Raw genomic sequence first — 26,284 nt, 5'->3', positions numbered from 1 at the left:
ACTTGAATAATCTTTCCATATTATATCAAAACCCAATAGAGTATTTGTTGTACACTATCATGCTATTTCACTAATTAATGTAGATATTAAAATCTCAGCTGCTGTTTTAGCCAACAAACTTCAGCAAATGATGTTTTAGCAGTCAAAATGATTAAATTGAGTTCATCAAAAATAGATGTGAATTAGATAATGTTTGGCTAGTAGATTTGATTAATTTGAATGAGGACAGATAGGACAAATCTGCAATTCCATTGCTTGAAATGAAAAAAGTGATTCAAAAAATTTATAGGCAGCATCTCTATGTTAACTGAGATAGGCACATAAATATCTCCCACCCAAATTTCTGAAATGGATTGTCTTTAGGTAAAATCTGAGATCTCTGCAGTGAAAAAGGCTAATTCAGTTCTCATCTTTTAAAATTTATTTCAGACTTATGCTATATGATATTACTAATATTAAAAATGAGTGAGATGGATATGTTATATGCTATTCTCCAATGAGCAAGAAAAATAGTATATACCATATCCATTTATACTATATCTGGATTACATCTAAAATCCAGTCTCAGCCTACAAAAGTGAGAAATATAAAATACTACTGTAAAATAATGCAATAGTGATAAATTAAAATGAATCTCTAAATCCCAACCAGTGGTCATCAGACATTATAGAATTTCCCTGATGTCTCCTTGATTGTTACTGATGTCCCCAAGTGATTGTTACTGATAATATTATACAAACAAATGGGAAAAGGAGAGTAAGTTTAATGAAGGGAACAATCTTCCAATTTAAAGAAAGGGGAAAAGTCACGGAACTGGGAAGGAGAGAGAGAGAGCCATTAAAATATGCCAATTCCTTTTTTTTCCCTATAAACAAGATCATATATGTGTATTTAAGGGCCACAGAAGAAGAAGCCCAGCAGCCTGAATACAAGCATGCCTCTTAATCTAGCATAGTACAGTACAATCTAGTATAGTAGTTTAATTATCTGTCTGCTATATATGAAAAACATCCTATTTCATGGAGATTATTAATGTAGTCCTATTATCTATCTCAGTATATGAAACCTAAATTAAATGCTTATAACAATGTCGTGAAAATAAATTGAATCAATATTAGAATGATGTAAGTTTAAAAGCAGAGGGCTCAATTCAAGGCTTGTGCAAAACATCATTTAACAAAAGTATCTCCTGAATAATTCCCCCTTTACATGCAACTACATGCAGGATTCAAAACAGAAGGCTGGGAGACTGTAGTATACATTAGAATAGAAGAATAGAGGAATATTTGTGGGAAAAGGATCACTCACATTTTATAGAAGATGTTATTTTAACAGAATGTTATATTTATCAGACTGAAAATGGCACTATCAGATTAGAACATCCCTTTTATTTGTCAATGTTAATTTCCACACAGCTGCTTGAATGTCCTTGTTCCGGAGGCTATAAATGATGGGATTCAAAATGGGAGGCAAAACTGTATACAGGACAGCAGAAAGTAAGTCTATAGTGGGAGAAGAAAGAGATTTTGGTCTCATGTATGAAAACAAAGCTGTAGTGATAAATAAAGAAAAAACTGTCAAGTGTGGACTACAAGTTGAGAAGACTTTACATCTGCCTTCCACAGATGGAATTTTCAGCACAGCAGAAATAATACAGCCATAAGAAGCAAAAATTATTCCATTTATAACAATGTCGTGAAAATAAATTGAACCAGTATTAGAATGATGTAAGTTTAAAAGCAGAGGGCTCAATTCAAGGCTTGTGCAAAACATTTAACAAAAGTATCTCCTGAATAATTCCCCCTTTACATGCAATAATTCCCCCTTTGTCAGGTTCAGCCAGCACGGGGCTTCAGGGAAGCTCGCAGCCAGACCACGCGGAATCCACCGGCGGTAGCTAGCGGGGAAAAGAGGAACTGAAAGCGCCGCTAGTTAACGGGCCACCTGCGCCCAGCCAAACAGGAAAACCGCAGCGGAAGCTTTTAACTATAAACTGATAACGGCGCGAGCCAACAATGAACGGGGCCGCAGGCAGCGAAACAAGATCGCAATGCAGCACAGAACCCTCGGGCTTGCACGTAACGGGGAGGGACCAACCCAGCCAGAGGGGGACTGGCAATCAAGGACAATGGACCCTGACCGATCCTGCCATCATGGACAATCAAGGGGGATTATTGGGGGGCCGATAATCCGCAGCAGCAACGTGATCGCGGGGCGGGAAAAAAGTGCGGGAAGGGGGGAATATAACAAGTGATGCAATTGTACCAAGCCAGTCCTGGCTTTGCTTGTGACTACTACGTTACGCATGAGTAAACCTTCTTTGTGAACCACACGTGTCACGAGAGTTTCTCTGTCGAACGGGACAAACCTTACATAAAGCCAGGACTCACCATTAGCGCTACCCGGTACCACCGAGGAGCGTTTCCCTTTCCAATACAGGCATGACCAGCGATGAGGAATCCGTGGGTCAGCTGGAGCACGAGGGACCCAGGCTCGAGGAGGGACGGTCAGAGCCACCCGGGAGCGACGGGACAGCGACCAGGACCGGGCGCCCTCCAGCCGAGCGGTGGTCGATGTGCGTGAACCAAGGGCCAGACGGTTCAGGCGTCACGATGACCCGAGGTTCAGGGTCCTGGAACCGCGAGTGGGACGAGAAGTTTGCCCGACTAGAGGAGAGAGTCGAGTGGCGCCTAGACGCCATGGAGGCGATGCTCCAGACCCTGCTACAGAGAGTGGGACCATCGGCGGTGAGCGATGGGGCGAGCAACGGGGGTGGCGGTCCGGCACCCCAGCCGGCACCACCCACGATGCCCCGGTCGGTGGACCGACGGGCGGCAGACGCCCTGAGACTTCGAGGCATCACTGGGAAGTTCTCAGGGGACACTGAACAGCTGCTGCATTTTTTGACGCACGTTAGGGGGTTCATGCAGAGGGGTGGTAACCTATTCGCTAGGGACGAGGATAGAGTATCCTACGTGGCCGAGCTGCTAGATGGCCAAGCAGCTAGCTGGGTGATCGGACTATATGACGCCAACGCGGCGGAACTACGGAGTTTCCCGGACTTCATGCAGGCGCTCCGGGACAGATTCGAGGACACATTGAGCGCCAAGCGGGTGGAGGACGACATCCTGCAGTTCAGACAGCGGGGCAAGTCGGTATCGGAGTACGCCCTGGAGTTCCGGAGGTTGGCAGAGAAGCTCACGGACTGGCCGGAGTCCCTGAGGGTGAAGTATTTTAAGAGGGGGCTCAATCCAGAGATCCTGGAGCGGGCACTGGGACGGGACGACCTGTCCACAGTGAAAGATTGGATCTGGCTGGCTGGAATGGCGGAATCAGCATGGCGGCAGATCCAACAAAGCGCGAGGCGACGGGACCAGCCGAGGGACCAGCCGAGGGAGACAACCCCCGAGGAAAGGCGGAGCAGTCGGTGGCAGTCCACTGGGGGGCGAGAGGCGACCAGAGCCCCGAACCTGTGCTTCCGGTGCGGAGGCAGAGGCCACCGAGCGGCGCAGTGCCCGACGGAGCGGGAAGGAGCCTCACCACGGGCCGAAGTCAAGCCCCCGCGTGCGACCGGGAAAAGGGCCGGCGACCGACCACGGAAGGGGGCAGTGGTGGCAGTGACCGAAAAAGGACGCGGGGGGTGGTCGACCCCGGAGACAGCGTCCTCCGGAGAGGACTCGGAGCCGGCGGGAAACGAGGCGCGCTCGCACTGAACGGCGTCCCAGTGCGAGCAGGGGAGTCGAGGCGCGCGGACCCAATCGGAGATGAGGACTGCCCTCCGTTCCGGGTGAGAATACACATCCGGGGGGTGAGATCCGGAGGGGAGGCACAGCTGCGGGCGCTACTGGATTCAGGCTGCACCCACTGCTTGATGCACCCAGCTGTGGTCTCGGGGCTCGGACTACAGCTGAGGCACCTCCGGGAGCCCATTGCATTCAGCCAGCTAGACGGCACGCTGGCAGGGGGGGGGCCAGCTCAGTATTACACCGAGCCGGTCCAGATGATGATCGGGAGTCACCGGGAAGAACTAAGATTTGTGGTGGTCCCGGTGGCCGACTACGCGGTGGTACTCGGCTTGGCGTGGCTGCGGCGACGGAACCCAAGGGTCGACTGGGCGGTGGAGGCAGTGCGGTTCGGGGTCGACAGACCGGCGAAGTGCGAGAGCAGAGGGGACCGAGCCGTGGAGACGGGTGCGGCCGCAACCACAGACGGGCAAGTGGAGGATCCGAGACACCGGGAGACGGGGCGAGAGCAGACAGAGCCTGAGACCCGGGCGGCAACAGCAGCAGCAGCAGCGCCGGGACCCCGGAGGCTCGCAACGATCCCGAGGCATGGGGAGGCAGCGGCGACTGGCGAGACAACTGCAAAGCGAGAGGCAGGGTCCGGGGAACCCATGAGGGGCGGCGGAATCCTGAGGCAGTATCGAGACCTGGCGGCAGCGTTCGGGGAGAAGGAGTCCGACCAGCTCCCTCCACACCGGCCCAGTGATTGCGCCATCGAGTTAGAGCCAGGGGCGACTCTGCCTAAGCCGAAAACGTACTCCCTGTCAAGGAGGGAGATGGGGGCTCTGCGGGAGTTCATAGACAAGAACCTAGCGCGGGGATTCATCCAACCCGCGAAGTCACCATTAGCGGCCCTGGTACTATTCCGGGAGAAGAAGGATGGCTCGCTCCGAATGTGCGTGGACTACCGGGGGCTGAACGCAATCAGCACCAAGTAAAAATACCCCTTCCCCTTGATGAAGGACTTGATGTCGCACCTGTCTAAGGGGAGGGTGTTCACAAAACTGGACTTGCGCGAAGCTTACTTCAGGGTCAGGATCCGCGCTAAAGATGAGTGGAAAACGGCGTTCAACACGCCGCTCGGAAGCTACCAATTTTCCGTGATGCCGTTCGGATTAAAAGGGGCCCCGGTGATATTTATGCAGCTAATAAATGAGGTGCTGCACGACCTACTCTACCGGGGCGTCCTGGTCTACCTGGACGACATCCTCATCTATACCGAAACCCTGGCGGAGCACGTGAGCCTGGTGCGCATGGTGCTCCAGAGACTGCTGAAGGCACAGCTGTACGCGAAGCTATCGAAATGCAAGTTCCATCGAGAGCAACTAGACTACCTCGGCTACCGAATATCCAGCTGGGGAATTGAGATGGACCCGGCGAAGGTAAAGGATGTCCTGGGCTGGGAAGCGCCGTGAACCCGGAGGCAACTTCAAAGCTTCCTAGGGTTTGCGAACTTCTATAGACAGTTTATCCCGAACTTCGCCCAAATCGCCCTTTCCCTAACAGACCTGCTAAAAACCAAGGGCACTGGAAAACCCCCCAAGCCCAGCATGACACTTGCGTGGACTGCAGAATGCCAGGGGGCGTTTGAGGAGCTAAAACGGCGGTTCACAGCGGAGCCGATCCTGCGCCATCCCGACCCAGACCGGCGGTTTATAATCCAAGTAGATGCGTCAGACGTGGCAACGGGGGCAGTCCTGCTCCAGCCCAGCCCGGAGGGGTCCATCCACCCATGCGCCTACGCCTCCCGCAAATTCAGCGAGATGGAGAGGAGGTGGATGGTGTGGGAGAAAGAGGCGTACGCAGTCAAGTGGGCACTGGCCACGTGGAGGCATCTACTGGAGGGGGCAGCTGAACCATTCGAGGTGTGGACGGACCATAAGAACCTCGAGGCCCTGAAGACCCCGCGTAAGCTATCCCCCAAACAGGCGCGGTGGTCCCAATACTTCGGGAGGTTCAGGTTCACCCTAAAACACATCCCCGGGAAGCGCAACTTCCTAGCAGATGGACTGTCTCGCATGCCCCAGCACGCCAGCCTACGGGAGGAGATCGTGGACTCCATCATCCCTGCCAGCAGACTGGCTGCAAAGGCGGTGACCCGGAGCCAGACCAAGGGGGAGCGACGGGACGCGGCGCCTGAAGTAAGGCAAGGGTTCGTGGAGGCGGCGGAGCGGGACGCTTGGCTCAAGCAGAACCGAGAGGTACTAACCAGCCAAGAGGGGTTGTGGTGGCATGAAGGAAAGCTGTACGTGCCTGAGGGTTGCCGACGGGAGGTCATGGAAAGAGCCCACGACAGCCGGAGCACGGGGCATTACGGCTTCGTGAAGACGCTCCACTTAATTCAGCGGCAGTTCTGGTGGCCCACGCTCCGTAAGGACGTGGAGGCGTACTCGGGGGGTTGCCCGGTGTGCGCGACGGCGAAAGGGGCCAAAGGCAAGCCTAGAGGGCTACTCCAGTCGGTAGCGGAACCCGACGGCCCATGGCAAGAGATCGCCATGGACTTCATAGTAGAGCTCCCGGAGAGTAAGGGGAAGACCGCCATTTGGGTGGTTACGGACTTATTCTCCAAACAAGCGCACTTTGTAGCGTGCCGGCGAGTCCCCACGGCAGAGGGGTTGGCGAGACTATTCGTGCAACATGTTTACCGGCTCCACGGCGCGCCCCGACGGGTCGTCAGCGATCGGGGCGGCAACTTCATCGCGCGGTTCTGGAGGGAGTTCCTGAAGCGGGTGGGGACGAAGCAAGCCCTTTCTTCCGTGGTGCACCCACAGACGGACGGAGCCACGGAACGCCTGAACGGGGGGCTTGAACAGTACCTGCGCTGCTACGTGGGGCACCAACAGGACGATTGGGCAGAGCTACTACCATTCGCGGAAGTGGCATACAACAACGCCGTCCACAAGAGTACCGGGTTCTCTCCGTTCAAAGTAGCCACCGGGAGAGACTTCGTCCCCATGCCAGAGTTGCCTCAGCCGGAATCCCAGATCAACTCCCTGGACGCCTGGTTCACCCAAATCGACGCGACCCGGCGAGTGGCGCACGCGGCATTGCAAAGAGCCAAAGCCGACTACAAGAAACACGCGGACCGCAAGAGGCTCCCCGAGGAGCAGTGGAAAGTGGGGGACCAGGTGTATCTGTCAACCAAAAACCTAAAGACGCACCAGGCATCGAAAAAACTCAGCCCGAGGTTTGTGGGGCCGTTCCCCATTGCAGAGGTCATCAATCCAGTAACCGTCAGGCTGACACTCCCGAAAAGCCTCGGGAAGATCCACCCGGTGTTCCACTGCAGCCTGCTAAAGCTGCACCAGCCGGGGAACGCCTGGCACAAGGCAGAGGGAGTGCCACCACCCATCATGGTCGGGGGGGAGCAGCATTTCGAGATCAACCAGATACTGGACGCCAGAGGCACAAGGGGCAGGTCCAGCTCCTAGTGCAATGGAAACATTTTCCCAAGTCCCACAGCGAATGGGTGAGTAAAACCCACATAAGGGCGCCGGACCTAGTGCGGGACCTTTACAATAAATACCCCAGGAAACCGAAATAGAGCCGGGGGGGGAAGTTGTCTTCAGGGGGGCGGTATGTCAGGTTCGGTCAGCACGGGGCTTCAGGGAAGCTCGCAGCCAGACCATGCGGAATCCACCGGCGGTAGCTAGCGGGGAAAAGAGGAACTGAAAGCGCCGCTAGTTAACGGGCCACCTGCGCCCAGCCAAACAGGAAAACCGCAGCGGAAGCTTTTAATTTTAAACTGATAACGGCGCGAACCAACAATGAACGGGGCCGCAGGCAGCGAAACAAGATCGCAACGCAGCACAGAACCCGCGGGCTTGCACGTAACGGGGAGGGACCAACCCAGCCGGAGGGGAACTGGCAATCAAGGACAATGGACCCTGACCGATCCTGCCATCATGAACAATCAAGGGGGATTATTGGGGGGCCGATAATCCGCAGCTGCAACGTGATCGCGGGGCGGGAAAAAAGCGCGGGAAGGGGGGAATATAACAAGTGATGCAATTGTACCAAGCCAGTCCTGGCTTTGCTTGTGACTACTACATTACGCATGAGTAAACCTTCTTTGTGAACCACACGTGTCACGAGAGTTTCTCTGTCGAACGGGGCAAACCTTACACCCTTTACATGCTAAATGTATCCACAATGGATGTAATTATCCAAGCTAAAATTTGGTTAACTTTTGCATCAGTGCAAGAAATCTTTTGTAACTGAGGAATATCACAGAAGAACTGCTCAATCATGTTTGGCCCACAGAAATTTAACTGGAAAGTCAGGACAGTTTGTAGAGATGCATGTACCAGGCAACTGATCCAGGAAAAAGCTGCCATTTGGTTGCAGGTAACTCAGTTCAAGATGAAACTATATTGTAGAGGATTGCAGATGGCAACGTAACGGTCATAAGCCATGATGGTAAGCAAGGCAATCTCAGAACCTGCACAAGTCACAACTAAAAAAACTTGAGCAACACATCCAGGAACACTAATCATTTTGTTATCTGTCAGTGAAACTGCCATTGATTTGGGGACAGTGGTTGTGATGTAACAAATATCAGTCAGGGACAGGTTGACCAAAAAGAAATACATGGGGGTGTGAAGGCGGTGGTTCAGGATCACAACAATCACAATGAGTAAATTCCCAATTAAAGCTATTAAGTAAATGGATAGAAACATGACAAAATGTAGAAGGTGCATATCATGATCATCAAAAAATCCCATCAGAAGGAATTCTGTCACAGTAGATTGGTTGGACATTGTTCTTTCAATCTGGGCAAAAGCAGATTATGAGTGGAGATTAGTAGGGGGGAAAGATGGGAACAGTGGTGTTTCAGTATACATTATTCATGTCAATTTACTGCCAATCTGCAATTAGAAATCTTTATATGTAACAAGTTGTATCAAAAGTTGTCTAGACACATCAGTCAGATTGGAAGACACACACTTATTAGTTCCATATGCATTGTTTTCATATAATGTAATACATATTAAAATGGAATTTTGCAGAAATCCTCACTGCAACCCTAAGAATATTAAAGAAAAGAAAATGCATTGCAGGAACTTGATGAGCAACCACATTGGGTGGGATGGGTGTGGTAGAGGAAATATCTGCAGAAAATAACCACTTCCTGAAAAATGTGTTTAAACTTCTTAAGAGCTAGTCTTTGGTACTATTCCATCTATACAAAGAAGTAAAGAGAAAAGTTGTATATGCTAATGCAATGAAGAAAAAGAATGCTAAAATGCCAAATTTGGATATCACAGTAATCAGAGTATCCCATCAGAAAGAGTTCTAGCATGATTGACTGGTTAACCCTGTTGTGGACAAAAAGGGATTATAATAGATTATAAAATGCAATTACTGGAGGAAATGTATAGAAAGAAAAATCATAGTTACATATAATTAATACCTTTATTATCATTATTAAAACTTGCAATTTATCTATAATTAGAAGTGATTTAAGTGTCATAAAATTAGAAGGATACATTATTCAGATCAGGAGGATATATCTTTATTTATGTTTTTACTGGTTATTTTAATACGTGTTTTTATTGTTTTGTTTTTATTGTACACCTAGCAGAGTCACATTCATGAGATGGGTAGCTATATAAATTTGATAAATAAATAAATAAAATTCATCCAACATGTATGTACTTCTTTTTTCTATAATGATAGATAAATAGATGAGATACATAGATATTATAATAAAGTAACATACACAGAATTCTGTAAAATTCCTCTGTACTTTAGGGTTTCAAGAAAAGGCAAAATCTTACAAATCTGGGTAAAATTCACTGTGTATGAAGAAAAAAAGCTGCTTCTTTTTTTTTTAAAGAACATGTTCCTGTAATCCATCCAAACAAATTAAAGCCTTGCCTTGCCTTGCCTTGCCTTGCCTTTCCTTTCCTTTCCTTTCCTTTCCTTTCCTTTCCTTTCCTTTCCTTTCCTTTCCTTTCCTTTCCTTTCCTTTCCTTTCCTTTCCCCTTCTCTTACCTTACCTTCCTTCTTTTTTGCTTTTCTGTGTATTCCAATTTGAAAAGATCAGTGAGAATTCATTAAATGTAGCTGTTGCAGAATTGGCAGCTGATTAATCTTACATATAACAAGACAACATTTACCTGTTGTCTTTTAGCAAAACACCTGAATTTTAGATATGTACATGTTATGTAAAACCTTGTCCAACTTGTCGAGCTCATTGACTTTACGTTGATGACTGCTAAATTGGTAAGCATGGTATTGCAAACTGAGGACCATAATTACCTATCTCAGTTTTGTATCAGATGAATTATTATTAGATAATATCAGTTTTCTAATATATTTTACTCAAAAATATGAAATCCAAGTGATCATATATTGTATCATTACAAACAGAATTTCAAGTACTTTAAAATACATCCTTCCTTTAATATTATACTAGACAACCTGTGATCTGTAAAGTCATCATTTCAGAGATATTTCCTTACCTAAACAGAGAAACAGAATGACCAAGGGCAAAAAAGCAGCGGGAGCGGGAGCGACTTGCAACTCGCTGCTGGCTTCCCCATTGACTTTGCTTGTGGGTAACTGGCAGGGAGCATCAGAAATCTTCCTTCCTTCCTTCCTTCCTTCCTTCCTTCCTTCCTTCCTTCCTTCCTTCCTTCCTTCCTTCCTTCCTTCCTTCCTTCCTTCCTTCCTTCCTTCCTTCCTCCCTCCCTCCTCCATTTCCACATATAATATAGGATTGCACCATTTCCCCTCCCCTCACGAGCCTCAGGAGAGGCCCAGCAAAGCTTCCTTCTCCTTCCTCAGCTCACCTGCAGAATTGCTTGCCACTTTGCTGAGGGGAGGTGGAACAAAGGAAGCTGCGAACCATGAAGAAAACTGCACCCCTGCCGCCTATTTTGGAGTGCCCCCAAGGGCCCCTTCCCTCAAGGGAGGAAGACGGCTCACTGGTTGACCATTGGTGTCTCTCAGCCAGCCCTATTTCACCAGCATCATCCAAGTTACTCCCTCATCCTTCCCTCAATGCCCAAAGTCATTAAGAGATTTCAAATTTCCGCCTCATTTCCAAAGCAGTCAATCACCACTTGCCTGTCAGGCTTTGTCATCCATGCAATTGAGTGCAGGGGACAGAGGGAGGCGGGAAAGAAGTTGGGGATATGCCCATGATGATGACATGACCTGGGCTAACCACTGCAGAACAACAGCACTGAAGCAGCCCCACATTTCCCAAATTTCAATCACATGGGAGTAATGGATCCCAGATTTGGATGCATTCTGCAAGTTAGCCCATTTGAGGTACCGTGGTTCAAAAATGGTTGTCCTACAATGCACCATTTCATCCAGTAGAAGGTTACAGCCACAAGAGTTTTAGTAGTATATAGAAGATTTGGATTCATGTAATTAAGTAAAAGTAATTTATTCCAGCTAATAATTTTGTAACCATTTACCTGAACCCAGAAATGCTTACTCTTTATTTCAGGAGTAAGAAAATATAAATATAATTCATCTTATAATATTATGTGTGAGTTATAAGTATCCAACATTTGGCAATGCTTTAATAACTGATATTCTAAGTAACTGGAATGAATAAAAGAGAATTGTTTTTACCTTTCTCTTCTTTTGCTGAGAAGATGATTCTGCCATCTGTTTAACTATAGATGCTGTGTAGAAATTATGTCATCTCTGTTTTCTGTAACATTTCAAGGAATCAGTCCCTTGGGACTACCATGGTTCCCATGTTAATATACACACTTTAATTTTCCCTTTCTTTCCTTGTAAACAGGAAGACCTGACATTAATCTTTAACATTTAGTAGATGGCTATAATGGCACATTTATGAATAGTGGTAGTCCTGTTTTTGTACACAGTAGCTAATCCTGCATTTGAGAAGCAGTTAACCTGGGGGATCTCTTAAAGGAGGGCTTCAATCTTTTATTTAATTAGAATTATTTAAAGGAGATTGTTGCCAGCTCTTCAGCCAGCAAAGATACTCTAAGTGATGTTTTTCCCAGTACTCCACATATCCAGTAAGAGTAATATACCGTATTTTTCCGACTATAAGACAATACTTTTTTCTAAAATCGTTACGCTAAAAATTGAAGGGCGTCTTATGCAAGGCAGTAAGCCAAGGAGAGAACCGCGTGGTTGCAAAACTTCCCATACTTTGTCTCTGCAAACAGGCTTCCTCCTATTGCTAGCCTCCAATCACGAATGAAATAGCTTGACTCTGCAAACAGCCTTCCTCCAATCACGAGCTTCCAATCACGAGTGAAACTGCCCATACTGTCTCTGCAAACAGTCTTCCTCCAATCACGAGCCTTATGTAACTGACATCAGCTGATGCTGAACAAACCAATTGGAGGAAGGCTGTTTGCAGAGACAAGCTATCAGCAGTTTCACTCGTGATTGAATGTAATCAGTTATGCAAAAGAGCATGGAAATAGAGCTGCAGAGAGACAGCTTGGACCTCCTCCCACCAAGTGTATCAGGTAAATGTTACCTAATTACTAAATAAAAATGTGTTCTGCACTATCTTTAAAATATTGATTTCTTAATTTTGGGTTGGAAAAGTGGGGGTCGTCTTGTACATGGGGGTGTCTTATTGATGGAAAAATACGGTAAATCTTTAGTTATGCATAGATGGAACCATTTTATTTTACTGTTTACCTACAGTACACATGATCATGCAAGTACATAGACAGTATTGAACAGGAATACAGATTCAAGAATAACTTTAAATAAGAGAGTCGATTCTATATTATGCTCAATAATCAGTCCATAAAACACACTGCATACATAAAACTAATATTGATTAATGAATTAGGTAATCATGTCAGTCTCACTGCAGTATATCTTACATCTCACATGACAGAATTTGGTCACATTTTAAAAATGTTATCACTTGAGTTTGAAAATAAGAGCTGTAAATAAAATTGATTAAAATCACCAGGGAATTTGGCTAACCATGGGGTTAACAGCTCACACTGGGTTTCAGCATAAAACAAACAGTATAAAAAGACAGTTATAATAGTTTCAATTGACTTCTTTTCCACCTTTTAAAAAGTTCTCCAAATACTATGGGCAAGGGTGGTTGGCAGTAATTCTACAGAAGGGAACTCTTGCAGAGAATGTGGCCTCTGAATGTCATTTGCATCACACCTCCATCTGGGCAGGCGCTGTCATCAGGCACTCTCCATGGACAGCCTCTGGGAGGTTGATTCTATTTGGAGCAGGTGGTCCTGGAATTAAGCAGGCTGCAAGCCATATAAGCCTTTAAAGGTGATCACAAGTATCTTAAATCTGGAAACAAGCCACCAACCCACCCAGCTCCCACAATTTTGCCACCTTATGACAACACTGAGTTATCCCTGATTGCTTGATTTGATTTGATTTTTATATCTGCCCATCTCATGCAATTGACTTTGGGTGGCTTACCAGATTAAAACACACAAACACACCAGACATAAGCTCTGGGCACCCAAGGATAACCAATGGTCCACTCGCTATAAGTAGCATTGAAGTTCATCTACCCATCTGATCCAAATGCCTAAGGAAACAGCTAGGTCTTCAATGCCTTGCCAAGAGCCTTGGTTAGCAAGAAGGCTGCTTCATTTTGCACTAATTGCAGTTTCAAGCACAGTCCCATTACAGTAGTTCACTTGTTAGGTAGCAAGGGCAGGAGTTCTTGTAGTCAGCACCTTCTGCTCCAAGAATAGTAAAACTGGCAAACCAGCTAGAGCTGGACAAATGTCCTCCTGGCCACTGTTTCTACCTGCTGTTCCTGGGGGCTTATAACCCAACTAGAGCTAACGCTGATATTGTCCCAGAGTCAGCTGGCTTCTAAACCTACAGCCATTCTGTTTTGTCAGGGTTGACTCTCAATCTGTTTCTCCCTTTACAGCCATTAAACACTGAGTCAAGACTTTCACCACATCTCTCAGTAAGTCTGAGTATAGCATATTGGTGATAAGAAACCCCAAACTCTCAGATGACCTCTCCAGAGGCTTCAGTTTATTTAACATAATTAAATAAGCTGGGGTAGAGGAACAAGCCTGTGGCATCCCATACTGGAGTGTCTCAACAGCTGAACCTCTAGTCCCTTAAACACACTCCATGGAATTGTCCACTTAGGTGGGAATTGACTCACAAAAGAATTATTGATTATGTGTTATCAAGTTGTTTTTGACTCCTAGTGATCACATAGATAGATTTTCTCCATTATGATCTATCCCTAACCTGTCTTTTCAAGTCTCCCAATGGTGCACTCATTGCCACTGTAACTGAGTCCATTCACCTTGCTGCTGGTCATCCTCTTTCCTGCCACCTTTCCCAGCATTAGAGAGCTAGTTCTTTGTATAATGTTTCCAAAGCTAGGATAATTTGAGTCTGATTATTTGTGCCTAAAGTGAGAACTCTGGGTTGATTTGTTTGATGATCCATCAGTTTGTTTTCTTGGCTGTCCACAGTATTCTGAGAAGTCTTCTCCGACACCAAAGTTCAAAAGCATCAATACATTTTAATATCTTTTCCAAGGCCTTCATGGCTGTTCTACCAAGTGCTAGTCTGTGGTGTATCTCCTAAGCGCTTGCTTTGTTACTGTTGACACCAAGGAATGGTGTCCCCAATTCCACACCTGCATAGGTAGTCCAGAAAAATATCATGATTGATGGTATCAAGAGCTACCGAAAGCTCCAGAAGACTCACAGTGTTACACATTCCCCATCTAAGCTACACCATAGGCCATCAACAAGAGTGGCCAATGCAATTCCTATCCCATGCCTATGTCTGAACTCTGACTGAAAAGAAACTTAAAATTGCCCTGCTCTGATGTTCTTTGTTATAAGAGAAAGGAAGAGAGAAATTGTTAGGCTTTCAAAATTCTGTTACCATAGCCAATATCAGTAGAGTTCTAATACTTCTTGCGATGTCCACTTCACACTGGACATACACCAAAGTATACTCTTCTATTGGCAATTTGTACCAAAAGTTTTAACATCTAGTTTGATTTCTTCTGTATCCTGATGTTTGGCAGTCTCCTTTAACTATTATCCTTAACAACTTATTTGATTTCATTCCACATTTTCTCTGGTTCCCTATCAGAGACGCTCATGAGTTCAAAGTGATTCCACTGCCATTTCTTTAAGCACTTATGGAAGGCTTGTGGGCTTGGAGTTAATCTAATTTGGGGGTGGAGGATGATGTTCCAAAGGATGCTACCTATTTCTAATAATTAAATGAAACCCATCATAAAGTATTTATTGCTCCTTAAAGATCTCTAGAATTGTGAGTCACAGTTCATACAGAGAGTAGAAAATCCATCTTTCAGAAAGGTGTTAGCTACTTGACAAATGGCTGTTTGAATACTAGTAACTCTTTTCTACAGATACGTTGTTTAATTCACCTTTTTATTTGTCAACCATTACTTTTTTCCTTTAAAAGATCATACAGAAGTAATGTCATTTAGTTCCTATTCCAAAGGCTTTGTGGCTCTATGAAAAAAAAGAAATATTATGACCATAGTAAGACAAATGTTGCTTTCCACCCAACTTGCTTTTCTTGCAAAAGAAATCTAACAGTATCCAGAATATATGCATGTCTGGGACCTCAGTTTGTCCCTGACACCGGCTTTATACAGTATGATTCTGGAAAAGAATAGTTAAACTACTTGAAATCTCTTTCACAGCATGATGTTCTGTGGTTATATTGGGCTATTATTACTAAGTGATAAAGTATGTCTCTTAGTCTAGTATAATCTAGTATAGTAGCTCAATTATCTCTGTCTGCTGAAACATATCCTGCTTCATGGAGATGCTTAATATAGCCCTACTATCTATTTTATTATATGAAACCTTAAAAAAATGGTTGTAACAACATCATGAAAATAAATTGAATCAATATTAGAATGATGCAAGATTAAAACAGAGGATTCAGTCCAAGGCTTGTGGAAAAGATCACTTGACAAAAATTTCTCCTGAAAAATCCCCCTTTTACTGCATGCAAAATTCAAAACAGAGCGGTAGGAGCCTGCCTTATACATTAGACTCAAAATTGGAGAAATATGTATGGGAGGAGGATTGCTGACATTTTATAGAGGATGTTACTTTAACAGAATGTTATCCTTGTCAGATTGGAGATGGCACTATCAGATTAGGACATTCCTTTTCATTGCTGATGTTAATTTCCACACAGCTGCTTGAATGTCCTTGTTCCGGAGGCTATAAATGATGGGATTCAGAGTGGGAGGCAAAACTGTATACAAAACAGCAGAAAGTACGTCTAGGGTGGGAGAAGAAAGAGATTTTGGCCTCATGTACGAAAAAAATGCTGTAGAGATAAATATAGAAAAGACTATCAGGTGAGGACTACAAGTTGAGAAGACTTTACATCTGCCTTCAACAGATGGAATTTTCAGTACAGCAGAAATAATGTATCCATAAGTAGTAAAAATGAATCCAGTACTAAATGAATCCACAATGAATCCAAATATCCAAATCAAAATTTGGTTAACTTTTGTATCAGTGCAAGAAATCTTTTGTAACTGAGGGATATCACAAAAAAACTGATCAATCATGTTTGGCCCACAGAAGTTTAACTGGAAAGTCAGGACAGTTTGTAGAGATGCATGTACCAGGGAGCTGATCCAGGAAGCAGCTGCCATTTTGTTGCAGGTATCCCAGTTTAGGATGAGGTTATATTGCAGAGGATGGCAGATGGCAACATAACGGTCATAAGCCATGATGGTAAGCAAGGCAATCTCAGAACCTGCACAAGTCACAACTAAAAAAACTTGAGCAACACATCCAGGAACACTAATCATTTTGTTATCTGTCAGTGAAACTGCCATTGATTTGGGGACAGTGGTTGTGATGTAACAAATATCAGTCAGGGATAGGTTGATCAAAAAGAAATACATGGGACTGTGAAGGTGGTGGTTCCAGATCACAACAATCACAATGAGTAAATTTCCAATTAAAGCTATTAGGTAAATAGATAGAAACATGACAAAATGTAGAAGTTGTACATCACGATCATCAAAAAATCCCATCAGAAGGAATTCTGTGACAGTAGATTGGTTGGACATGGTTTTTTCAATCATTCTGGGCAAAAACAAATTATGACTGGAGATTAGTAAGGGGAAAACATGAGGACAGTGTATTTCAGTATACATTATTGATATCAATTTATGGCCAAACTGCAATTAGAAATCTATATTACATGTAAAATGAATGCCAGAATATAGAATTTGGAGATCATGTTCATCAGAATTTCCCATCAGAAAGATTTCTGGCATGGTGACCTGGTTACCTGTTAGATATGTTTGCATCATTGTGGACAAAAAAGGGATTCTAATAGGTTATATAACACAAACATGGGAGGAAATTTAATAAGGGCAGAAGAATAGCTAAATATCATAAATAGTACTTTTATTATTATGTATTATTAATATTTTTAATTATCATTCTTAGTCATTCTTTTTCTATAATTAGATTTGTTTTTAATATAGATTTAAGTGTCAAACATAATTTACGTATGCCAAAAGTAAACATTTTTCAGATCAGGAAGATGTATTTTATTCATTCAACTTGCATTTTCTTTCTTTTTCTTTTTTTCTATAAAGATAGAGAGATAGATAGATATTATAAGAAAGTAATAGAATTCTGCAAAAATCCTCTGTTCTTTATGGTCAAAGAAAAAAAAGCAAAATTTTACAAATGTGGATAAAATTCACTATATATGCAGATATTTTTTTTCTTTTTTATAAGAATATGTTAATGTAATTGACCCCCCCCCTCAAAAAATCAGATCCTCCCTCCCTCCCTCCCTCCCTTCCTCTTCCCCTTCCCCTTCCCTTCCTCTTCCCCTTCCCCTTCCCCTTCCCCTTCCCCTTCCCCTTCCCTTCCCCTTCCCTTCCCTTCCCCTTCCCCTTCCCCTTCCCTGAATGGAAAATAATCTTTATTTCTGTGTATTCTAATTTGCTAAGATCAGTGAGAATTTATGCAATTTAACTGTTACAGAATTGCCAGCTGATGTCTTTTACAGAAAGATACAGGATAGCAAAAGGAGAATAAGAAGGCAAAGGAGAACCAGAACCCTTTTTTATTATAGTCAATGACCAGTCTATAACACCTTACCTAAATAAAACTTATTAATTAAGCAATTAGGTAAACAACTTAATAAAAACAAAATTGCACACATCTGAAATGTAACATGAGAAAAAAAGCCTCCTACAAATCCTCCTGACTTTTAGATATGCATATATTCTGTAATGCATATGTCCAACCTGTCAAGCTCATTCAATTCAGTGTGATGACTGCTAAAAAGATAAGCACAGTATTGCAAATCGAACATCATAATTACCAATCTTAGTTTTGTATCAAATTATTATTAAATAATATTATGAGATTTCTAATGTATTTTACTTAAACAATAAAAAATCCAATTGATCACATATTGTATCATTAGAAACAAAACTTTTAATATTTGCCATCCTTTCTTTAGTATTATATGATCTGGATTCAAAGTATAGGTAATATATTCCAGCTCATAATTTTGTAACCATTTACCTGACCCCAGAAATATTTACTCTTTATTTCAGGAGTATGACAATATAACCATAGTTCATCTTATAATATTCTGTGTGAATTATAAGTATCCAGCATTTGGCAAAGTTTTACTAACTGATGTTATAAGAATCTGAAATGAATGAAGGAGAATTCTACCTACCTTTAAATTCTTTTGCTGAGAAGGTGACTCTTCTAATCTTTTTTATATGTCTGTAGACATTTCTGCTATGCAGAAACAAATTATGTCATCTCTGCTCTCTGTAACATTTCAGTGAATTTCTCCTTTGGGACCACCATAAATCCCATGTTAATGTAGAAAGTTTAACTTTCCCTTTCTTTTATTTTCTTTTGGAAAACCAATCATTAACCCATAATATTTAGCAGCTGGCTGCAGATGGGTGATTTCTCAGTCTCTCCTTTATCCAGAGAGACTCTACTGGCCACCACCATAGTTCAATCTCTGCTTCCTTGCAGACATCTAGTCCTCCATCAACCTCACCCAGAAGCCCATAATTTAAAGAGCAGATGGCAGCTGTGTCCAAGAAGACCTTTGCACAGGTTCATCTACTTCATCAGTTGTATCCATTCCTGGATCAGGAGACTCTTCAGATAATAACTTTTACCTGGTCACCTCATGCTTGCACTCTTGTAATACCCTTTACATGAGGCTGCCCTTGAAAATTAGTCGGAAACTACAGCCAATCCAGAATTTGGTGGTGCAGGCTATTATGAGATTTGTGTTCACATGACCCCACTGTTCTATGAGCTGCAGTTCACTTCTAGGTACAATTAAAGATGCTATCATCACCTAGAACACTCTTCATGGCATAGGGCCTGGCCATCTGATGATGCTATCTGTCTATGTGTGCTCTTTGCTTTCCAAGGACTGGACACACCACAGCACAGCAAATCTATACACAGTGCTTAATTGCAGCACACACCTTCCTGAATAACAGGCTATTGCTCTGGGGCAACTCCACCCATCTAGAATTTGCAAGTTGTTGTTGCCACATAAATATGTCTTTTATACTCAGACTTTTAATACTGAGTTCAAAAAAAAGGCTCAACGTACCATACAACCTTTGCCTTTCCCATAAGTTCTTGCACTAGTTGGGATGAAGTGCTGCTTCAGTGTAGTTGTTCCTTTTCTCATTGCTGCTGAGCTCCAGGCCAAGCTCCAGGCTCTGCCCTTAAGCAGTGTTACTTTTGAGCGCACCAGTTCAGCTCCCAAGCCAAGCTCCAGGCATGAATCCCACCAGGACATGCTGCTTACCGTAGCTTGTGGCCCTGGCAGTTGACTGACAGTCCTCTTGCCTGCCTGTGGTAGCTGTCAGTCTCCATACATTGCCTCCCACTTCCTTGTCTGCTTGCCATTTTATTTATGTATTTATGTATTTATAAATTTATTTTATTTATTTTTAAATTATATTAATTAATTAATTAATTAATTAATTAATTAATTAATTAATTAATACCCAAAGGGTGACCCTGGGTGGCTCACAATTAAAATCAAACATAAAAAAAAAAAACTACATTAAATTAATTAAAAGATCCTACTAGTTAAAAAGACTATATACATAAGAAGACTATAAAATTCAAGATGATATGGGGGGGGCAAAATCAGTTACCCCATGAGTCCATTCCAATGATGAGAGCCCCCATCAGGCCTTCAGGCCATCTGGCATAGCCAAGATTTCACACTCTTCCTGAAGTCCAGGAGAGTGGGGCAGACCACATCTCGAGTGGTAATTGTTCCACAGAGTGGAGGCCACAGCAGAAAAGTCTATCTTCCTTGACCCCACCAGTCAAAATTCCTTGACTGGTGGGGTCCGCAACATGCCTCTTCTGCTGGACTGAGTGGGGCAGGTTGATATGACAGGGGTGAGATGGCTCCTCAGATAACCTGGTCCTGTTCCATTGAGGACTTTAAAGGTAATAACCAAAATCTTGAATTGGACCCAGAAGCAAACTGGCAACCATTGCAGCTCGCATAACAGAGGTATTATACGTGCCCCCTGGGGGCATTCAGAACTGTCTGCACTGCTGTGTTTTGTGCCAGCTGTAGCTTCTAGATACTCCTCAAGGGTAGCCCCATGTAAAGCACTCTTTTCCCTTTCTCCTACACTCACAGCTAGCTCAGAAAAAGACTGAATCTTACTTGGGGCAACTGTAATTAATATATGTTTACCAGTAATCAGTTATTATATATGCATGATAATTCAAGATCCTGGGTTCATGTTATCATAGCATTTACTATTTTCAGTATGAAACAGAAAGCCCGTATATTACACCTATGTATGCCAATTGTTCCCACCATCACTTAGCTAGATGATAGAATTGACTCTAAACATGTCAATATTGGTTTAATTAATCCAAGCTGTGCTCTATAAATAAACATTTGGGATCAGTACTAAACCCAGGGAGGGGCATGGGGAAACTATTTCAGGGAGGACAAGAGTGCTTTGTTTTATTGCTCTGGATCGAGAAACATTAAGAAATAGAATTAGGCATTTAGGAGAATTAACAGATGGGCTTAGATAAGTTGGTTCAAAGTGAAATGTAAACACAGAATGTGTACATTGCAAATTCTAGCCTACACTATTAATATTCAGTACGGCCAGCAGATGATATGTCAGCCTATATGAGAAATAGCCATAACACTATTCTGGGATATATAATATAAAATTAATGGAATGCTCATATTATTAGGTAATCAACCTTGGCTGCCTCAGTTCATGAGTATGTGGATAATCATTGAACACACTGAGAGTCAGTACTATACAGGGCATAGCATGCCAGTCCTGGCCCAAAGAATTAGTATGCCCATTAATTGGAATGCTTCATATATATTGCCAAATGCACCATTATGTAGGGACAAGTTAATGGCATAAATATTTGGCATATATTCAGGAGGTAATATTAAATACTGCAAGGGTCAATTAAACCATCCTTTAAAATGAAATAGGCTTGTTACTGATGGCTGCTCTCTCAACGCAGAATAAAAATCAATGAAGTTATGGATTTAGTAACAGCATATGAAACAGGCAAGGAATAAAACTAAAACTATTATAGCTCCATTCTGCACAAATTCCAATGGAGTTGGTGGGGAAAAAAATAACACAGAGAGAGAACAGACCCTTTAAAATGGATAAATCCAAAACTCTTCACAGATTGATACACAGAAAATGTCATTTTTATTTTATTTTATTTTATTTTATTTTATTTTATTCCAATTTGACACATTTAAACCCAATTCCACCTCCCAAAACCATTTAAAGCAAAATATAACTTCTACTTTTACTTTTCTTAGCATTCTCCACACAGCATCCTGGATGTCCTTGTTCCGGAAGCTATAAATCAGGGGATTGAGTAGTGGGGGCAAAACTGTGTAGAGTACAGCAGAGAGCAAGTCCAAAGTATGAGAGGAAAGACTCTGGGGCCTCATATATGCAAACATTCCAAAGCAAAAATATAAAGAAAAAACCATCAGGTGGGGAGTACAGGTTGAAAAAGCTTTATATCTGCCTTGAACTGAAGGGATTTTTAGCACAGCAGAGAAGATGTAGCCATAGGAAATAAAAATGAACCCACTACAAAATGAGCCTACAGTAATTCCTACAACCAAAATGAGAATTTGACTAATTCTCGTATCAGAACAAGAAATCTTTTGCAGCTGAGGAACATCACAGAAAAATTGCTCAATTAGATGGAATTTGCAGAAATGTAACCTGAAAGTGAGAGTGGTGTGCAGAAGAGCATAGACCAAATTGCTTATCCAGGAAGCGGCTGCCATTTGTAAACAGGCATCCCAGTTCATCGTTAGCATATATTGCAAAGGATGGCAGATGGCCACGTAACGGTCATAAGCCATGATGGTGAGCAAGGCAAGCTCAGAACATGCAAAGGTGAAGACGGAGAAGACTTGAGCAGCACATCCAACAAAGGAGATCAGTCTGTTGTTTGTCAAAGAAGTGGCCATGGCTTTAGGAATCGTAGTTGAGATGAAGCAAACATCAGAGAATGACAAATTGACCAAAAAGAAACACATGGGAATGTGAAGCTGGTGATTTAAGATCACAGCAAAAATGAGAAGAAAATTTCCAGTTAGGGCTAATACATAAATAAAGAAAAATACAACAAAATACAGAATTTGCATATCACGGTCATCAGAAAATCCCATCAGAAGGAAATCTGTCACAGTGGATTGATTGGCCATTGAGTTTCTTTGAATCCTCCTGGACAGAAAGAGATGATCATAGGCATTTAGTGGAGGAAATGAATATGGCTACAGTATTACACCTAATAACGGTGATACTATGCTTGCTATCCAATTATAATTAGCACAGGTTTCAAATAAGTATCTGGTCTCAACATGCAAAAGGGGGCTTCACACATGTAAAACAGATACGGCATACTTTTTTCCTTCTGCCTTATACATGGCAACTTACAGCAAACCCCTCTATGTTGCAGTTGATTCCATTGCCCAAAAAGACCTTCTAGAGAATGAAGCCATAGTGGCCATAGAAGAAAGCAAACAAGGCTATAGAAATCCAGTGAGTTTGATTTGTTAAAATCAAATTGTAAGAAGAATTTTTTGCTGGTAATGAACAGACTGAATGTATGCATCATCATCATCATCATCATCATCATCATCATCATCATCCTTTATATGCTACACAACTCCCAGTGACTCTGTACATTTCCCCCTGGTAAATGTGTGATCCGGTTAGTAATAATATTTAAATTAAAAAAAAAAGAAAGCAAGAATAAAGCAAGCGATAAAGATGGTGGGAAGTCAAATACACATCTGTGTTGTATGAAGCAATAATTTTCTCTACATTTTTTCAGCTTTCTGACAAAAAATGGCAAAAAATGACATTTTGAGAAAGACAATATCGTACTGGGGGGGGAAGCATTTTTCTGTGACTTTTACATTTACAGTCACACGTTGAAGTGGGAGAAGAGAGATAATTACAGCACAATGCTATAATTTTCTTTCCAACAATCACTGTTCTTGATTTAGAATGGATGTAGAATTGGCATCCTATGCTGCATACACATATGAGCATACAAAGCATTTTACTGAGCACTATTACTGGGGGGAAATATGGAGAAAATGGTATTTAAGTATACATTATTTATACTAATTTGCTATGAAACTCAATTAGAAATCTTTATTATGTGCCCAGCTTAGTTTATATCAAAAGTGGATACATCACTCAGATTGAGAGAATATATGATTATTCAAGCCCTGTGCATGGGAATTTTTATCCTATAATGCAAGGTATAGTAATATGGAATTTTGCAAAAATTCCCAGTTCAACCCTAAGAATTCTGAAGAGAATAAAATCCTTTCCAAACTATCAGGAGCTTAATGAGAAGCAACATTGTGCTGGATGGGTCTAGGGGGAGGAAATATCTGCGTACAGTATTTTAAAATATCCACTTCCCCAAAAAGTCTTTAAATATCTTAAGAAATAGTGTTTATTCCATCTATACGAAGAAGTAAAGGAAATATGTATATATGTATAATCAAGGTTCCTAAGATAATGGAGAAAAAATGCCAACATTCAGAATTTGGATAACAAATTCATCAGAATATCCATTGGAAAGAGTTCTGGCATGGTGGATTGGTTGCCCATTAAATATTTTTGACTCATCGTGGACACAAAGGGATTATAAAAGTTTATGAAACACAATTAGTGGAGGAAATTTAGAGCAGGGAGAAGGATAGCTGTATATCATTATTAATAGTGTTAGTATTATACAGTATAAATATTTATGATTATTAATACTGCTCATGTATAATTAGAAATGTTTTTAATATAGGCTTTATGTGTCAAATGTAATTTACTCATGCAAAAAGTAGGAGACATTTTTCAGGTCAGGAGGATGTATGTTTTTGTGGGTTTTTTTCATCCAATATATATTTTCTTTCTTTCTTCCCCCCCACCCATAATAATGGATAGACAGATAAATAGATTATAATAAAATGATACAGACAGAATTCTGTAAAATCCCTCTGCTTTTTAGGGTTCCAAGAAAGAGCAAAATATTACAAATGTGGCTAAAAGTATGGAATGTTTTTTCTGTAATTCATACAAATACATAATTCATATCTTCTCTCCCTCCCTCCCTCTCTCCCTCCCTTCTTTCTGAAAAGGAAAATAATCTGTGCTTCTGTGTATTCTCTTAGTGGGACTTAATTCAATTTATTGGTTACAGACCTGCCAGCCTATGTCTTTTATGCTTATTCCTGGCTTTTAGGCATTGATACATACTGAAACCTTTTTCAGTTTGTATCAATTCAGTTTATTGGGTTCAGCGTAATGGCTGCTAGACAAGCAGGCATAGTATTGCAGACTGAAGATCAGAGTTACCTATCTCAGTTCTGTATCAAATTAATTGTTATTAGATAATATCAGATTTCTAATATACTGTATTCAAACAAGAAGAAATCCAGCTGATCACGTATTGTATCATTACAAACAAGGTTATAAATGCTTGCCATCATTCCTTTAGTATCATGAGACTTGGAGTCAAAGTTTAGGTAATTTATTCCAGCTAATAACTTTATAACCATTTACCTGAGCCCAGAAATCCTTACTCTTTATTTCAGGAGTAAGAAAATATAGACCTAATTTATCTTAAAATGTTCTATGTGAAATATACGTATCCAACATTTGGCAATGTTTTAATAAGTGATGTGTTATGAATGAATGGAAGTACCTACCTTTGACTTCTTTTGCTGAGAACGTGACTCTCCCAATCTGTCTAAATATAGAAACTGTGTAGATGAAATTGTGTCTTCTCTGCTTTCTGTAAAATGTCAAGGAATCATCTTTGAGACCACCATAAATTCCATGTTAATATAGAAAGTTTAATTTCCCTTGTCTTTCCTTCTATTTTGAAAGACCTGCTAGTAACCCATAACCTTTAGCAGATGGTTATACTGTCTTATTTGTCAATAGTGGTAGCCCTGTTTGTGTGCACAGCAGCAAGTCCTGAATTTCAGAAGCAGATCATCCAGGGGATTTCTTAAAGTAGGGCCTTAATCTTTCATAGAATCACTTAAACTACACTATTGCTGAATCTTCAACCTACAAGGATGCTGTAAGATTTCCCCATTCCTCCACAGATCCAATAACATTAATATAAATCTTTACTATTTTATTTTACTGTTTGCCTACAGAACCCATGACCATACAGGTATATAGACAGTATTGAACCAGAACACAGATACAAGAATAACTTTAAATGATGTGTGTGTGTGTGTGTGTGCGTGCGTGAGAGAGAGAGAGAGACAGACAGACAGACAGACAGACAGACAGACAGACAGAGAGATTATGATAGTTAATGACCAGTCCATAAAACACATTGCATGCAAAAAACTAAAATTGATTGAGTGATTGATTGATTGATTGATTGATTAAGTAAGTATGTCGATCAAAGTGCTGCACATCTTATATCTAACATGACAGACTTTGGAATCATAGTAAGTTACTAGCTCCTCTTCCCCCTTGTCTCTGTCAGCCACCTGATGCTCCTTGGGTGTTCTTCTTCTTCTTGGCCTTGATCCTCACCGTCCAGGATATGCTGAATGCAGAATAGCCTACCTACGGAAGTTTGACAAAACATATCAAGTATACCTTTCAGAAGGGAACATAGAAACTTTTGACCAAAGTCTAATTGTAGAAAAGTTGATGGGAAGTTATTATTTTTGCTTAAGAAATTATTTTGGTACGTGATTGCTTGGTTTTTGTTTATGTGTTTGTTTTTCCTTTTAGAAGGAATCTTTATTTAGATAGGTGGTACATACTTTGTTCAACATGTTTTGGTTAACAGGAAGCTGAAACTCCTTAAGGACCTATCTTTTGGTCCAAAAACAGAGTAGCTGTTTCTTCACACTTACAGGCATTAAACAGAATTAGCATCTGCAGTATGCCAGGGCAA

The 26,284-nt window shown here is 42.2% G+C and overlaps 2 protein-coding genes and 1 pseudogene across 2 annotated transcripts; all 3 read right to left on the bottom strand.

The window, feature by feature from the left end:
* Nucleotides 1-1,368: 1,368 nt before the first annotated feature.
* Nucleotides 1,369-8,542, bottom strand: LOC148215577 (olfactory receptor 14A16-like; annotated as a pseudogene).
* A 7,367-nt stretch (nt 8,543-15,909) lies between these two features.
* LOC148215576 (olfactory receptor 14A16-like) lies at nt 15,910-16,863 on the bottom strand. The gene has a single exon (XM_088142981.1). The coding sequence runs from the start codon at nt 16,861-16,863 to the stop codon at nt 15,910-15,912; it is 954 nt and encodes a 317-aa protein (XP_087999107.1).
* A 4,682-nt stretch (nt 16,864-21,545) lies between these two features.
* LOC148215575 (olfactory receptor 14A16-like) lies at nt 21,546-22,553 on the bottom strand. The gene has a single exon (XM_088142980.1). It carries the CDS (start codon nt 22,545-22,547, stop codon nt 21,546-21,548), a length of 1,002 nt encoding a protein of 333 aa, XP_087999106.1. The 5' UTR covers nt 22,548-22,553.
* Between the last annotated feature and the right edge of the window lie 3,731 nt (nt 22,554-26,284).

The sequence above is a fragment of the Python bivittatus genome, unplaced genomic scaffold (genome assembly GCF_059951505.1).
Source record: "Python bivittatus isolate LINGU-HERP-01145 unplaced genomic scaffold, Pbiv_v1 ctg000470_np1212, whole genome shotgun sequence".
Lineage (NCBI taxonomy): Eukaryota > Metazoa > Chordata > Lepidosauria > Squamata > Pythonidae > Python > Python bivittatus.
This window is presented reverse-complemented; position numbering and strand designations above follow the sequence as displayed.

Bases quoted from the DNA above. Each gene is read 5' to 3' on its own strand.
- LOC148215576 (XM_088142981.1), bottom strand. From the start codon at position 16,863: ATGATTGAAAAAACCATGTCCAACCAATCTACTGTCACAGAATTCCTT.
- LOC148215575 (XM_088142980.1), bottom strand. From the start codon at position 22,547: ATGGCCAATCAATCCACTGTGACAGATTTCCTTCTGATGGGATTTTCT.